The sequence below is a fragment of the Garra rufa genome, chromosome 15 (assembly GCF_049309525.1).
Source record: "Garra rufa chromosome 15, GarRuf1.0, whole genome shotgun sequence".
Lineage (NCBI taxonomy): Eukaryota > Metazoa > Chordata > Actinopteri > Cypriniformes > Cyprinidae > Garra > Garra rufa.
In genome coordinates this window covers 40,317,211-40,335,181 of record NC_133375.1, presented here as the reverse complement: position 1 = coordinate 40,335,181, position 17,971 = coordinate 40,317,211, and the positions used below count along the sequence as shown (strand labels likewise).

General features: G+C 33.9%; 1 protein-coding gene across 1 annotated transcript; it reads right to left on the bottom strand.

The window, feature by feature from the left end:
• Positions 1 to 1,139: 1,139 nt before the first annotated feature.
• On the bottom strand, positions 1,140 to 17,531 carry rad9b (RAD9 checkpoint clamp component B). Its single transcript, XM_073818550.1, has 11 exons — positions 17,498 to 17,531; positions 17,328 to 17,398; positions 16,298 to 16,435; positions 14,770 to 14,884; positions 14,458 to 14,557; positions 14,095 to 14,201; positions 12,804 to 12,910; positions 6,550 to 6,614; positions 6,330 to 6,434; positions 2,191 to 2,440; positions 1,140 to 1,256 (listed from the first exon to the last, which is right to left on the bottom strand). Exons 1-11 carry the CDS (start codon positions 17,529 to 17,531, stop codon positions 1,140 to 1,142), a joined length of 1,209 nt encoding a protein of 402 aa, XP_073674651.1.
• Between the last annotated feature and the right edge of the window lie 440 nt (positions 17,532 to 17,971).

Below are 17,971 nucleotides of genomic sequence, written 5' to 3'. Positions count from 1 at the left end.
GCTTTAAGGCAGATGTTTAAATAAATCATCTACATGTGAACCATTGATAGATTGTCCCCCTGAAGAGAAATAAGTAACAAAATGACACACTTCAGCTTTAAGGCTTTTATCATGTAACAATTTGTGGTTTTTCTACAGTTTATGCTCAACTGAGGTGTAAATTGTTACAAAGGGTATAAGAGCCTGAAATGCTGTGCACATTACCATCACTGGTAAGTGACTAAAGACGAAATCTGTTTGTCGGCAGTCAACAAAACCAGCAGTAATGGTTGTGACCCTGACATTGTGAGCATGAACTAATGCAATAGCGATTGACTGAACCATCACATTAAGAGCTGAAATGACGAAATGCCTCTAAAAGGCTAGCATAATTACGTTATTCTGTTTTGCACGGCTGTTTAGCTTAACTCTGACATGATCAGATTATTCAGGCCTCTAACTGACATATTTTTCAATTTAACAGTCATGTGAAACACAAGGCTTTCTTTGGATAATGTGGCGAGGTATGTGTACAATAGCAGTAATTGCTGCAGTCTTATATAACGATCTTTTCTCGAGCAGCATTTTAAAGCAGTGAGTCAAAGCTTGCTCTGACTCATCGGTGGACTCGCAGAACATGGAGTCCTTCAATGCTTGAGAATGTGTTTGTTTTGAAGTTTTGATTTATCTTCTCCACAGTGACCGAACTCATCTGAACTGTGTGTTTAGGTAGACATTCCTCAGCTCTGCAAGAGAAAGTGAGTCATGCCTCACTTGCCCCACTTTACTATTGTCTTATAGTTTTCCTTTTATCTCTCAAAGAAGTTTTAACACATAAAATAAGTTTTTATATTACAAAGATGTTTGTGTAGAAACAGAAACAGAAGCAAAAAACTGGCTTACAACTTTTTAAGTTATAAAATAGTACAAAATGTGCACTAACAAGACCTAGCAATGGCCTTTAAGAAATACATCAAATTTAAAATATATTAACCTTTTATGAAACAATCCAAACCATTTTTTACGTTTAACAGAAGAAAACACGCTGTGTTTTGTCTTTATAATCTACTGAGTTATTGTAGGCTACATCATGCAGTAAAGTCCATGCATTCTTGCAGTGGTTGTTACCTGCATCAAGTTAGCTTACGTTGTTACCCGAGTCACTCTTCTGTTCCTCCGTCATCCTCTGTGTCACTGGCACAGGCCAGGCTGGGCAAGTCCACAGTCTTATCATTCCCTCCATCGCTGTATACAGCCCCGAAGAGCAGCGAGCGGATCTGTAACGAAACCCTCAAACTGTAAATGCAAACATCTAAGGAATTCTGACCAAACTGTAGCTAGATCGTTCTACAAAATGGGTGTTTGTATCCCACAGATACGGAATGTTAAAAAAAAAAACTGACCCCAGAAAGACTAAATTTATGTTCCTTGTGATATTGAAAGCTGTTTGATTGATATGCTTCTGCTTAAATACCTGAAATAAGTTTTATAGACAGATGTTGTAAAGATTTAACACTTTACAGAATTACTATTTAGCCCTTTATAGACTTCTAAAGCCTAATGTATTATATTTGATACATCCATTTCTAAGGCATCTAAATTAACAACATAATTAAAACTTGCTGAAAAACCTGTTGCAAACTATCTAATACTTGCCTTCTGTTGTCTTGATCATTTGTACATTTTTAGCAAATTAAGTGTTCTTCTGTAAAATCTTTATAAATTTTTATAAAGTACATGAGAAAAACTTTAAATTGTTAGTGATAGATGAACACATACCGGACTGAGGCAACTTAGGTTTACTTGATTAAAGTAAGAAAAATCATGTTAAAATGCTAAATGATCAATATTTGGAAAACCTTTATTTGTTCATCTCTCAATCATCATTATGTTTTTAAACTACAGAGCTTTGATAATAAGCATTTAAATATCATTATATTAAGACATGAAAACTGATATGTATGCCAACAAGTAGTATGCCAGAGTCAGACTATTATTTCATGTGTCAGTCTTTACAGGGTTAAAAGATAGACGAGTTGGAGTGGCTAGTGAAGGATTTTTGTTTTGTTTTGTTTTTTTTACATAGTTTTATACTTCAATTTGTGTAACCTCAATGCGAGTAACTTCACAGTTTTTAAGAATATGCTATTATTTTACTTCCGACTAATGAAAAATATGCAATTTATTGTTTGTCTAATAGAAGATGATAACCTTAAAAGTGGCTGGTGTTACTGGTGTGGTCAAGGCCGATTCAGGTACTAGACTGGGTTTTGGCAGGATCTCTCCAGGTGCATGAAGCTGAAACATCTTCCTCATATGAAGTGCTGGATTAAAAACTTCACTCCCCTGACTGGAAGCCACCTGTTCCCCATCAACGACGCACACCTCTGTCTCCATAGGGCCTTCACATGTGGAGATTTCTGCTGTGGAGGTGTTGGTGATGTTGACAGGACAGTCATCCCTATAAAACACAGACTGCTATTTGTGGTTGTTGTTGAAGCTATGATTATAACATTTAAACATGCCCAATGAATTCATTGTTTTGGGTTCTTTTTCATTTTTCTAAACAAGCAATATTAAACTCTCTGCTGCCCCCACCAGCTCTGGAGCATGAGGTGTATTTATTTATTCATTTATTTAAACAAGGACTTTATTGAACAGCAGAAAGTTAAACATAAATGGCCTGGTATGGTATTGAATATTTCCTGGCCAAACAACAGACAAGCACCATAAAATGGGTAAAAAGTACTCTATCTATAATATTGCTTTCTCCATTAAAAAAATGTCTTGTCTGAAACAGGAGAGAAATATGCACATCAATCATTGTTTACAAGCCAAAACATTTTGATGTGAGAGACAACAGGAGATTAACTTTTTCACTGGAGGAAGTGTTATTATGGACTTAAATTTTGTCCAGAAGTTAAGATTTAAAAGTTAAAAACTTCTTAATAATGGATTTGTTTCTTACAAACATGCAGCTTTCCACTTCACAAGATGTTAATTGATGGACTGGAGTGGTGTGGATTACTTGTGGATTATTGTGATGTTTTTATCAGCTGTGTGGACTCTCATTCTGACGGCACCCATTCACTGCAGTGGATCCACTGGTGAGCAAGTGATGTAATCCTACATTTCTCCAAATCTCATTCATTAATTTCAACGATAAGAAATAATAATATTATTATTCTATAGTATACTAATTATTTTTATTGTATAATTTTATAATATATCATATATTTTAAAGAATTACATAATATACAATATAATAAAAACATTTTTTTTATTTGAAAATAATGTAAATCTTCCTGAAGCATGTTTACTAGAGTTTAACGTAAATTAATCTCAAGTTTGTTCATTTTTATTAATTTAGCTGAATTGCTAAATTATTTTTAGAAATGATTTGTGCACTAAAACACTAAAATGACTTATGTGTAGATGTTACTTGAGTGCACATTATCTAAAACATGCTATTTATTTTTAATAAGTGTAAAACCTAAGTAAGTAAAGAGTTTGCACTGAAGCCTGAGTGATGTGAGTGCTATGGGAAACGAAACACGTGCAGGCATGTGTGAGGGACAGCGGAGGCAACAGAAAGACGGGACAAATCACATGGCGACAGTGGGGGAGGGTATGTGAAGGAAAGATGAATGCATGCCTCTGAATATGTGAATTGCACCCCAGGGGGCGGGGCTATACTATGTTCAGATCTGGCCCTATATCAGAACTGCAGCCCACGGGACAAATGCTCTATTGCATGCGACAGCAAAGCAACTGTTTCTACAACAACTGTTTCGACTTAACCAGAATCTGTTTATCTACTCCACTATGAGAGAAGTCGGACACTCTACAGTAAAATGATCTAATTTACTCAAAATGAACATTATTTCATAATTTATGTACCCTCACGTCATTCCAAACTTGTATGAGTGTCTTTCTCTTTGCTGTCTGCATCCATTCAAATATTTTTTTTTCATGTGATTTTGAGCTTAAAAAAAAGCTTGTTTTTGGTTCATACCTCTTCTTATGTCCAATCTATTGTGACAATTTAATCGTAAGTTGCAAAAAACATCTACTAAATAAATAAAAGTGTAAAACTTTATAATACTCAAAACAGTCACAGACTGACTATTTGATCTGCTCTTATTAATGCTCAAGTTATATACTTACTGATATTGCAACTTTTTGAAATTATATTTCAATATTTTTAACATATTTTAATATATATATGTGACCCTGGACCACAAAACCAGTCATAAAAAAAAAAACTGAGTTGTATATATCATATGAAAGCTCAATAAATAAGCTTTCTATTGATATATGGTTTGTTAGGATAGGACAATATTTGGCCAAGATACATCTATTGGAAAATCTGGAATCTGAGGGGGCAAAAAAATCAAAATACTGAGAAAATCACCTTTAAAGTTGTCCAAATTAAGTTCTTAACAATGCATATTACTAATCAAAAATTACATTTTGATATATTTATAGTAGGAATTTTACAAAAAATCTTCATGGAACATAATCTTTACTTAATTTCCTAATGATTTTTGGCATAAAAGAAAAATCAATAATTTTGACCCATACAATGTATTTTTGGCTATTGCTACAAATATACCCCAGCGACATATATATACCATATATATACCAGCGATATATATATATATATATATATATATATATACACACACACACACACACACACACACACACACACATTCAATCTTCTAATTAATGTACAGACAACATAAAGACTATTTTAATATTTGTTTAATGGCATCTTTTTTTATGACCGAAAGCTCATATCACTAATACCAATACTACTGATGTTAATTGAGAGCTATTCATTTTAACATTTATTAGACTTTAAAAATACCTTGTAATATAATTGAACTTAAAATAATCTATTCATTCAGTCACAGCCATATCACCCTGCAGCCCAAGATCGGTTGCTCACTGAAGCTAAGCAGGGCTGAGCCTGGTCAGTACCTGGATGGGAGACCTCCTGGGAAAACTAGGTTGCTGTTGGAAGAGGTGTTAGTGAGGCCAGCAGGGGGTGCTCACCCTGTGGTCTATGTGGGTCCTAATGCCCCAGTATAGTGATGGGGACACTATACTGTAAAAAGCACCGTCCTTCGGATGAGACGTTAAACCGAGGTCCTGACTCTCTGTGGTCACAAAAAATCCCATGGCACTTCTCGTAAAGAGTAGGGGTGTAACCCCGGTGTCCTGGCCAAATTCCCTCCACTGGCCCTAGTCAATCATGGCCTCCTAATAATCCCCTTCCATTAAATTGGCTATATCACTCTCTCCTCTCCACCTGTAGCTGGTGTGTGGTGAGCGCACTGGCGCCGTTGTACTGTGGCTGCCGACGCATCATCCAAGTGGATGCTGCACACTGGTGGTGGTTGAGGAGAGATCCCCCATATGATTGTAAAGCGCTTTGGGTGTACGGAAATACACATGAAAGCGCTATACAAATGCATCATTCATTCATTCATTCATTCATTCATAAACCCATAATAAATGTCATATTTAATATTTGTATCTTTAACAGCACTAATACATACATACATACATACATATATATATATATATATATATATATATATACACACACACACACACACATTATATACAAATTACTTATAATATAATTTATAATATATACATTGTATATGTATTTATATTTTATATACATTTAAATATAAAATATATTTATTACATAAATATATGAATAAAATGTATACATTTATATAAATTTAAAAAGAAATCTAATAACTATTTTCAGCCAAATAAGAATCAAAATAAATGGCCTTGTTCCTGAATTATAGACTTTGTCTTTACACTAAACTGCTTTGCTGACATCTATGCAAATAAACCCTTTGCCCTTTTAAAATCAAAGATAAAAAATAAAAACAAGACTTATTTATTTTGCTTGTGCTAGCGTAAATTATTGCAGGTAGGCTGTTTAAACAGTCCGCGGTGACGCAAGTTGCACGCAACAGGTTACCCAGATGTTTGTTTCTGCTTGGAACTAACACACAGAAGCATTGATACAAATACAAATGCCATGAGGAGGCGGGGCAACTTCAGTGACATCACTGCCTGGACTGGATGAGCTACAGTGATAATTAGAGACAGGCTAGCATGTCACCGCTCTAGTTTTGTGTTACCCTATATAGGTGAGACATGAAAGACTAGAGCACTGAACTCAGTGTCCTCTTGGTGCCTATGGATTTATGTCACAGTGGTTTTGCATTTGCATTGCACCTATAACCTCTGTGCTTTATGAAAATTGAATGTTACACATAAAGTATGTTCATGTTAATATGAGGGTTAAAATGAAATACCCAGGTGCAGGTTGAGATGAGCTCTCGTGGATTGGATTTGTTAAGGTGGACAACACAACATGGGCCTCCAGCGCCATTACCTCTTTTACGGTGAAGGATACAGGCCTGAAAGAGATCAGAATCAACCAACAGCCTTAGCTTGTTGTGTATAATTCTCTAACTGTATGACTTTATGCTGAATATATGTGGGTTCAATACAGAAAAAAAAGTTAAGACTTACTGTCCAGCTGCACCAAACTGACAAGTCACTGGTAGACCATAAGACTCTGCAAAGGACAGCAGTCCCTAAAAGCAATTTACCAATAATTATTTTCATGACATTGGTGGGGACATAACGGCAGACAAAAGACATTTAATTATTTGATCAAAATGATTGTTAGGGACAGTTTACTAGTGGCTGGATATTAGTAAGGACGTGTCATAATGTCTCTACTAAATTCTACACCCTTGAAAAATAATAACAAGCGATGTCCGATTAATGAATTCATCCAAATTTCTCAAATATTTCCTGCTAGCTAAATTTCACATGCATAAACAAAAATCTCTAAAGGTCTCTAAACCTCTTTTCTTTAATCAAAGTTGATCTAGACAAGTATATGGAAACTATGGAAACTTTTTTTGTTAAAAAAAAAAATTATCTCTGCATTCAATTTCATCCTATACTTTTTTTGTTCTTTTGTTAACCTCCCCCAACACATTTCTTACTCTCACTCACTCAAAAAAACAACAACACATGGTTACTATAGTTAAACCATGGTAATCACAAATTCAACACTAACAATAAAAACAAATACTAACAAACTCCTACACTAACAATAGGCCTAGTTTAACCATGGTATTTGTAGTAAGTGTGGTTTAGGGCTGGTCCGAATACCATTTTTTTTGAGCTTCGAAGCTTCGGTATTAATCAACATAGAATATTCGAAGCTTCAGAGGGTGGGCCTGAATATATTCTTCTCTTTAATAAAAGCAGGAATCTCTGTATGTCTGTCTGTTTGCATTTTTAGTATGTCGAGAACAGTTCATTCAATCCACTTCATCCGTGGCGGGCGTGTTGCAGTGGAAGGGAGTGCAGTGTTTTGATGTAATACAACACGTTCAGAATTATTAAACTTTTAATAGAACATTACGAGTTGGAAGCAGCGCCTCACGCAGGCAGAGCTCATATGCTTTGAGAATGGACACTGCATTAAATTATTTATATATAAATTATTTATAAATAAATATTAGGGATGCACGATATGAAATTTTTTTACCGACACCAATAGCCGATAATTAAGTCCTTCTTCTGGCCGATGCCGATACCGATACCCAATACGTTCATATTTTTATATGATAATTTTGTGTACCCAGGAGAATACAAAATCTAAGATAAACTAATGAAATGTATATTATATGTCTGGGTCAAACAATCATAGCTAACATCAGTCCTGACTCTTCAAAAATGTTTTTATTCTTTGTGTAAGGCACCACAATTCTAAATAAAAATGCTTTGACATTTGTCAACCTGGAAAAAAATGAAAAGTGCATCATGGACTAACGTCAGATGTCCAAATGTCTATGGTAAAGCTTACGTGTAGTCCATTCTTATTGATCATATTCTGAATGTGTGCAACAACCAAATCGTACAAGGCGGGGAATAAAACATCAGAATCGAGATAAAAACATCTCAACTTTTCAGAATGCCGCAAACCCAACATAGGTCATGTGACATGAACCAAACAATCAGCTTCACCCTTTCCCTTAACCCTTACGCGGTCCTCTGGGTATTTCTGGACCCCGAATGACGTTTGCTAAAATTTAAAAAAAAATGTTCCCTTTGTCCAAATGGTATGAGACTTTGTACGGTGGTCAACACTATCTTGATCAACAAATACAAAAAAAAAAAAAGGAATATCTTTATGTTATGTTCGTGTGAAAAAAAAACTCACGTTCGTGGTCTTTGGGGTGCAAAATGCAATTTTGTAACAAAATAATAGTTAAAAAAAAAAAAAAACAAGTGTTATTTTCCTGTTTATTAATGTTTTTACTCCTCATGTGTGCAGTTTTTGGAGGATTTAGGACATTTTTTAAATATATATAAATTAATAAATAAATTTTTTTATAGGTTTTTATACAAAAACAGCTTTTTTTGTAAAATTCACTTTATAAAAAACCCACGTCTAACTTTCATTCATGGGGATAACATGGATAATTTCACATGGTTTGGTGTAAGATTTTTGCCCATCTTTTGAAAAATCCAGTTTTAAAAGTTAAAAAAAAAATACTTTTACCAGTAGGTGGCTGCAGAGATCCACTATTAGATATTTGACGAAGACCGCATGAGGGTTAATAACAAAACGAAGACCGCATGAGGGTTAATAACAAAACGAAGACCGCATGAGGGTTAATAACATTGAAAGCACTGCCAAGGTGGAGAAACAGCTTATCATAGCTGTACAGGAATAAACATTTTTAAATAAATTTAATAACAGAGCTACTGCAAGCTATTTTTATTGCTGAAAATCCATTTATCCTTTGCTGAAACTTCCGCGTCTTTATGGAGAGCGCAGGTCATGGTTGCTTAGCAACGGCAGACGTTACGGAAGAGCAAGCTACAGAGCGGTTTGGAAAGAAAGAGAAAGCGGCGCGCCTAGCGTTTTCCACGCGTTTTTAGGCACGACATGTGAATGGCCCCTAAAACAGATTCACCGCGATGACGACTTCTGAAGTGAGATATATAAGATTTGTTGTGTTAAAACTTGACGGCTATTTACCTCGTCTCGGAATCCTTGCTAAACATGTGATGAAAATAGCAATAGCATTGTCCTCATCTTCCACCGTGAAAAACTTCCAGACCAGCGAACTGGGCGAAGACGATGATGACGACACAGATGATGACATATTAACCCTTTCAGTGGTGAGTTTTAAATATTCTAGCGGACCCCCGAGAGTGATGCTGCGTCCAAAATCGCATACTGCTTCAGTAGGTACTACATTTAAATTCAAACGTACCGTTAAAACAGTATAGTATGAATATGGGTAGTATGAATGGAATTCGGACTTACTACATCCGCCGCGTCTCCACTTTCCGCCATTTTTTCGAATAACGACTCCTCTCCTGGAGCCTGAAGTGTCCATCGGATGCGTACTGCAGAATTCGGGCGGAAGCAGTAGGTCATCCGGGTACTTCTCGCCTACTGTATTTCAAATACTATGAATTCGGACATACTACTCGCCTCACATACTGTTTTTCGCGTTCTGTATAGTAGGGAAGTATGCGATTTCGGACGCAGTGTGAGTTTTTTTTAAGCAACCGTTATTTTAGAACGTTCACCCTTATTGTTTCCATGGCGATGCGTCAAGCCTGTCACGTGACACAACACAGACACAATAACACTGTATGACAGATAGATCGCTTTTATTTCGTTTTTCCTTTTTTATTCAGAATACCCACACACTTGCTTACCACGCATGAACTATCTGATATTCCGATTCACAAATATGTGTGAATTAGTGTGTTTCATCATTTAAAACCCTATATAAATGATCTGGATCGTAATCTGTAATGTGAGATGGGCGCCGCCATGTTTGTTCGCGCTGCCGTTCAGAGAGTCCTGTCAGATGGATTTATAGCACGTAAATTCATCCGTTTCTCCCGAAATACATGAAAGTAAGTGGCTGGTGAACTGGAAGAGGAATAGAGTGAACTTTTTAGTTACTTAGTCTATGTGTATGTGATATGAATAAAACACATCGGCAAATTATATTTGAATAGACTGCTGTTTGCTGCATCCATATACATATGTGTGTATTTTACAAACTCTAAATGTCTCGTTTTACTAGTTCCTTATGTGTATTTAAATGTCTGAAACCTAAAATAAGCGTTATGTGGTTAAAACACTGCATAGTTGTGATTATAATTATTAAGTATTATAATTTATCTGTCCCTAATAAATATATATAAATTATATATAACGTTTGTGTATACAGGCCTGTATATAAAACACATATGTATATAATTTTGAAACTAAATAAATGAGGCTCAAACATTATTAACAAACGTGCGTGTTATTTTAGCACTTCCGTCAGTAAACAAGCAGCCTACAAACCACTACAATACATCAAAGAAATTATACATTTAAATAAGAAGTAGCCTAAATAAGGATGTTAAATAGGACATTAAACAAACATTCATTACAAAAATTCCTAACAACCTCGCCCGGACCTTGTCCGACAGCTCATCAGAATTACTGGCCTACTTTTTTCTCTTTCACTTCCCCATTACACAGCTGCTGTTTTTAATAGCAAAGTGATTACATTTATTTTTTTTATTTATAAAGTTAATTTATAAATATATTTGGAACACTTTTTATGTGTTAAATTCAAGTTTTTGTTTTTTAAAATAATGACCAAGCGGCCAGCGGCAGACAGATCAATTTAACCTTCACAAGTACTCACGATTTAAATTAAAATCCATAGATATAAAAAAAACTTTTAAAAAAATAAAATATTACAAATATTAAAAATATTAGTTAAATTGTTTAACTTAGATAAATGTGTGCTATAAGGGTGCATATCCAATCGTTTGTGCTGAGAGTGAAAGCTGAAGCGTGCTTTACAGGACATGGAGGCACCAGTGCAATGTGAAACTTCATTTTTGCTCTTAAAGGTAAGAGTAATACATCATCCGGAACTGTAAAGGGTCTACCTTAGTTTGTGTGTACTCACAGTATCAACAAAACTTGCTTTTAAAGAAAACAAACAAGGATACCCTTTCTGATGGACTCAGAGAGTAGATCACACATCGTTCAAATTGCGAAATGATTCATGGACCCACTTAGAAGTTGCGATCTAAACAAAATGATTTGTGATACGCAAAGTTCTGATCTAAATCAAATGATTTGCGACATGCGATTTGAAGTTCCGATCTAAAGCAAATGATTTACAAACCTCGCTCTCAAGTTCCGATCTGAATCAAGTGATTCACAAACCTCGCTCTGAAGTTCTGATCTAAATCAAATGATTCACACTCTGAAATCCTGATCTGAATTATGATTCGCAAACCATTATATTAGATCAGGACTCGAAGAGTGGATCACGATATCATTCAATTCATGAAATGATTCAAGAACCCCCGCTCCGAAGTTCCTATCTAAATCAAATGATTCGCAAACCACGTTCCAAAGTGCAGATCTGAATAATGATTAGCGAACCATCAATTTAGACCAGGACTTGGAGCGTGGATCACAAATCATTCAAATCGTGAAATGATTTACAAACCTACTCTGAAGTTTCCATCTAAATCAAATGATTCAGGATCTGCGTTCCGAAGTCCAGATCTGAATAATGAGTTGCGAACCATTATTTCAGACCAGGACTTGAAGCACGGATCGCGAATCATTCAAATCACAAAATGATTTAATAATCCACAAACCCCCGCTCCGAAGTTCCTATCTAAATCAAATGATTTGCGATATGCGATTTGAAGTCCCGATTTAAATCAAATGATTTGTTATCCGTGTTCCGAAGTCCAGATCTAAAGAATGATTTGTGAACCATTATTTCAGATCAGCACTCAGAATATGGATCGTGAATCATTAAAATTGAAAAATGATTCACAAACTCACACTGAAGTTCCCATCTAAATCCAATAATTTGCGATATGCGAAGTTTCGATCCAAATGATTCGCAAATTCAAAAGGTCATGAACACAGCACTGCACAATAGTGAGAAATTAAGACCTGTCAAAACAGATCCTAACAGCGTTTTATACACAAGGGACACACTGATCCGTACAGATGTATTTGACCCCATTTTAGACTGCATGAGTAGAAGGTCAGTCATGTGTGTCCAGACCACAGTGTGCTGTCCAGTGCTGTAACTCAGTGTGACAGGCTGTCTGGTTCAAATCCAAGCATCTGTCCCACTACATCAATGACTGACACAAATACACTGTGGCCTGCCAAGAAGTTACGCCACTGACACACAGCCAGAGCTTGTACGTGAAAAGGGTCCATACTATCGGGGCATAATCCAGTGCCACTACATCTCCCTGGAAATCAAGGTCAAAGGTTGAGCGAGAGGATACAAAATAAGCTTGTGTTTGTACTTTATCTTGAATGCATTACAATTTCAAAATCACATAAGCAATCATCAAACATGATTGCTGTTTCGTGTTTTTTTATGTTTTGCTTAATCCCCGTTTTTTGAGAAATGCAATATTGCCAATTAATGCAACATGCAACCATTTAACCAAATTAATGCAAATACCACACCTGGGTGTTGAGTTAAATGCATGACACGCTTTCTCTGAACTCATCTGGGTGAATATGATATGCACAACGGCTACTGGACATCCCAGGACAGAAATAAGTAGCAATAAAAATAAATATGGCAGATCTTTACGCACTCTCCAAAACATACTTGCATGGGAACACAAACAACATAAACATATATTCTGCGTATTTAAAGTATCCCGTGCTGGACGCTCACCCTTAGTTCTTTGAGGCAGAAGGTCACAGTTGAATCTTCTCCAACCTGAAAATAGTCAAACTCATCTGGGTGCAGCATCAGCTCGGTGTTCATGCCTTTGATACAGTCTGATAAAAAATAAATAAGATCTAATTAATGCAGGACCATAATGTTCACCACCTCAGTATACAGGAGCTCTGGTATATAGTAGGTCTAAATCCATGTAGGTTTACATGCACTTATGAATATTTTGTCAGTGCGTTTTATCTCCTGCATATGGATTTAAAATATAAGTTGAATACTAGCTTACTACTAATTGCATACTGCATTTGAGATTCTGTTTGATGCAGATAGCTTGACAGACTCTATACAATTTTAGTCCATGACTGTCTATGGTGTTTGGTGTATATACTGTGTTGTTTACTTTATTTGTCCTGTTTTTGATATATTTATGTTTGTTGATTGTAAAGTGCTTTGAGCTTAGGAAAAACAATGCATAAATTTAACAAATTGTCATTATATATATATATAATGTATATAAATAAAACTATAAATATATATTTAAAAATATTTAAATAATTGTAATATTTTAATAATATTAAAATAAGTATATAAATAATATATAATATTTAATATTGCTTTAAGAAAGAGATACTAAAAATCACAAAATGTATCCATGACACTGTAGATTAGCTGTAAAAATTCTATATGTTATTACATTAAACATTTGATGTATAGAGAAAATTTGCTCATGTACACTACTTGTCAAAAGTTTTGATTTTTTTTGTTTTTAAAGAAGTCTTCACAGTCAGAAATCACTCACTAATATTCTGATATTCTGAATTGCTGCTCAGAAACATTTATTTATTATTATTTAATGTCTTTATCATCACCTTTGATAAATTTAAAGCATTCTTGCTAAATAAAAGTATTAATTTCTAAAATGTATTACAAATATATACTGAGCCCAAGGTTTGAATGGTATTGTACTCTATATAATGCTACAAAAGCTTTTTATTTCAGATAAATTCTGATCTTTGGATGTTTCCATTATCTAAGAATCCTGAAAAAATAATAGTAATAAAATATTAATATCAATAAAATACTTGACAATATTACTGATTTTGCTTTTTTTGGATCAAATAAATGCAGGCTTGGTGAGCAGAAGAGAATTCTTTAAAAAACATTAAAAATCTTTTTGATTAAAAACTTGAAGACTAGCAGTGTGTACTCATAATATTCATGGTATACACTACAACAATAGCTACTACATGCTAGTGAACTATTATAAACACAGCAAAAGATTCCTTACTATTTTCTTCCTCACAAAAGGTCTTCCAGGTTACTTTAAAAGAGGAAATGGAAAGAGTGACCTCTTCTTGTGAAACCGGGAAATGCACCACAATGTCACCCAAAAGTCTGAAACAAAAACAAAAATAGCTTAAACTTTGCTTATAAATTGGACTATCCTACTAAAAATCTAATTATTATGCATTAACTAACAATGAAAAACAAATGTTATATTATTTATTTTTTTGTAAAGTGTTAGCAATAAGTTTAAAACTAAAAGATTGTCTTAAAACCTGTCTTCCTAGACAGCATAAGCATGTGCTTTATAAAGGCTTGGATGTCCAAAAAAGCTTTATTTATTATGCTGAATCCTACGTGTGCTTACTTGGATTGGGCCATCAGGATGTTTGGGCAAAGGTGAGCTGGGAACATGGCCTGCAAAGCTTCACATTCCTGATACCCCAAATTATAGGTCTTTGTTATTCCTAAAACATGTTAGTGCCAACATCTTGATTAGAACAAATGTGATAAGTTGTGATGAATTATGCAATATGGAAATGATTGTAGCATCTCATCATCATAGAAGAGAGTCCAGTGAAGTGTCACCCTGTGATTCCATCCGCCAACACCAATCTGTTCTTCCCTCTGTCAATGCACTACCAGTTTGAATACATACTTCACACGCAAATGAACTAACCATGTCTGCAGTGAAACTGAAATATCACCCTGCTGTTTGGGATGTTGATGGAAATCTCACATCTGTCCACTCTGCGCTCTTTCCACGACGCACAGCGGAACAGGGGAAGTACGCACTGAAAATTATTTAAAAGCATATGAAAAATGAGCAAATGCTGTACTATGCATGAATTATACTGGTGGATATGAATTATGGCACTGGATAAGTCAACTGAATATTGCTGGTTCTATAATAAGAATTTAATCAGTATTTTTTTCTTCCTTTCCAGTGCAAATGTCTATGTAGAACTAAATCAAGATGAAGCGAAATGACATAAGATAAGATTTTATGCATAAACTACCAGTTAAAAAGATTTTTTATGTTTTTTAAAGAAGTCACTTCTGCTCCACGCCTGCAGTTACTTGATCCAAAGTACAGCAAAAATTTCAACATCAAATTTTGAAATATTTTTACTATTTAAAATAACTTCTATTTGAATAGAATTAAAAATGTAATTTATTTCAGTGATTTCACAACTGAATTTTTAGTCACGTTTTTTTTTTAGAAATGATTCTAATATTTTGATTTGCTGTTAAAAAAACATTTACTATTGTTATTATTATGAAAACAGCCAAGTAGAATTTTTTCAGGTTTCCATGATGAATAAAAGTTCAGAAGGACAGCATCTATCTAAAATTAAAATGTTTTGTGACATTATGAATGTCTTTATAACTACTAAATAAAAGTATTAAATTCTATAATTTAAAATAAAAAATAATAAAATAAATAATAAAATAAATAAATAAATATTGACTTCAAACTTTTGATTGGTATAATGTGTATAATATTACAAAAGCTTTTTATTTTCGATTAATATTGATCTTTGGATCTTTGTCTATTCACCAAAGAATCCTGAAAAACAAAATGTACTTAACCATTTTAAATATTAATAATGATAATAATAATAATAATAATAATAATAATAATAATAATAATAATAATAAATGTTTCTTGAACAGCAAATCAGCAAATTCTGTTTCTGAAAAATCATGTGACACTGAAGACTGGAGTAATGATGCTGAAATTTTTGCTTTGATCACAGGAAAAAAAAACATTAAAAAAATAGAAAGCAGTTATTTTAAATAAGTAAAATATTTCTCAGTATTACTGCTTTTGCTAGTTACTTTTGTATTTTAAATCAAGTATACGCAGCCTTGGTGAGCAGACAAGACTTCTTTATAAAAAACATACAAAATCTTACTGTTCAAAAACTGTTAATGTACAATAAAATATAAAAATATGTATTATTATTATTATTATAAACCAAGAACAAATAACTGCAAATGGGTCAGAAAAATCAACTTAAAGCAACTTTAAAATTGTCATGCCCCTTTGACAGATCTTCATTTTGCATCTTAAGTACATTTTGATTTAAGGTTATCTGTGTTGGAAAACAAGATAAAAACACAGAAGAACATGTTTATATAGTCCAGTCCTTTAAAATTTAAAAAGAAACCTGGGGAAACATGTGGTTTTGAATGTTTACTACCTTCATGTTTAACATGCATTTTACCGCTTCACTGCCATTCTCAGTGTCTGGATCAGGACTATACCGCTGGAAGAACAGAGGACTGAAGCAGAAACAGGCATAAGCCGATTGAGACGAGTTGACTGTCCTCACAGCCAACTACAGATGAGAGAGAGAGAGTGAGGGAGAGAATTAGAAATGACAGACAAATAAATAAGGTGACTAGTTTATGTTAACTAATGTAATTAACTAATGTTAACAAATGGAACCTTATTGTTAAGTTTTTCCTATTAAATTTAGACTAAAATATGTGACCCTGGACCACAAAACCAGTCTTAAGTCGCTGGGGTATATTTGTAGCAATAGCCAAAAATACATGGTATGGGTCAAAATTATTGATTTTTCTTTTAGGCCAAAAATCATTAGGAAATTAAGTAAAGTTCATGTTCCATGAAGATTTTTTTGTAAAATTCTTACTATAAGTATATCAAAATGTAATTTTTGAGTAGTAATATGCATTGTTAAGAACTTAATTTGGACAACTTTAAAGGTGATTTTCTCAGTATTTTGATTTTGTTGCACCCTCAGATTCCAGATTTTCAAATAGATGTATCTCGGCCAAATATTGTCCTATCCTAACAAACCATATATCAATAGAAAGCTTATTTATTGAGCTTTCATATGATGTATATATCTCAATTTAGTAAAATTTTACCTTATGACTGGTTTTGTGGTCCAGGGTCACATATTGTGTCTTAAAAATTAGTGAGCAGCCAACCTACATAATCATGCTCAAAAATGCTGTCTAAGAAGGCAGCGGATTATATTTTGAGACACAGCCAATGACTTTCTTTATTATCCAAAATATAATCATATACACACACACATATATATATATATATATATATATGTGTGTGTGTGTGTGTGTGTGTGTGTGTGTGTGTGTGTGTGTGTGTGTGTGTATATATATATATATATATATATATATATACACACACACACACACACACACACATACATACATGTATGCATGTATATCAAACAAACCTACCCCTTTCTCCTGTGGATCCAACCATATTTCATCACCAATTCTTGACAGGGCGTGAACTGCTTTTCCAAAAACTAAAAACAGTAAACAAAGACAATTATTAGCAATAGAAACTAACTGAATCCGATCAGAAACGATTTATTTAGATAATATTGAGTCAAATTGTGCCATACCTTTAACGCCATTGCCTTCAATGACACACTTCATTTTTTTTTCTTGTTTAATTTTTGCCGCAAGAAGATTAGACGTTAAATTAAGATATACAGTACTTTTATGCAGTCTTTTTTAAAGATAAAACACAAATTCTGAGAGGAAACCTTTGACAAAAGTCGATAATAAAAACTATAAACGGTTTTTTACCTCAGCGCTGGAGAGCGGGAAACAAGCGAGCGCGCGCCATCTAGTGTCCCACAAACAGAATAAGCGCGCTCCTGATTTTGCCAATGGTTGTCAGTATTTATTAATGTTTTTATTTGGGTTTACAATAATATAATATAATATAATATAATATAATATAATATAATATAATATAATATAATATAATATAATATAATAGTTAGTATGACATTTAACGTTTTCCTGACATCGTTCAATACTAAACAATCAATTACACAATAAACGCTGTATAGAACTGAAAGTCTAATCGA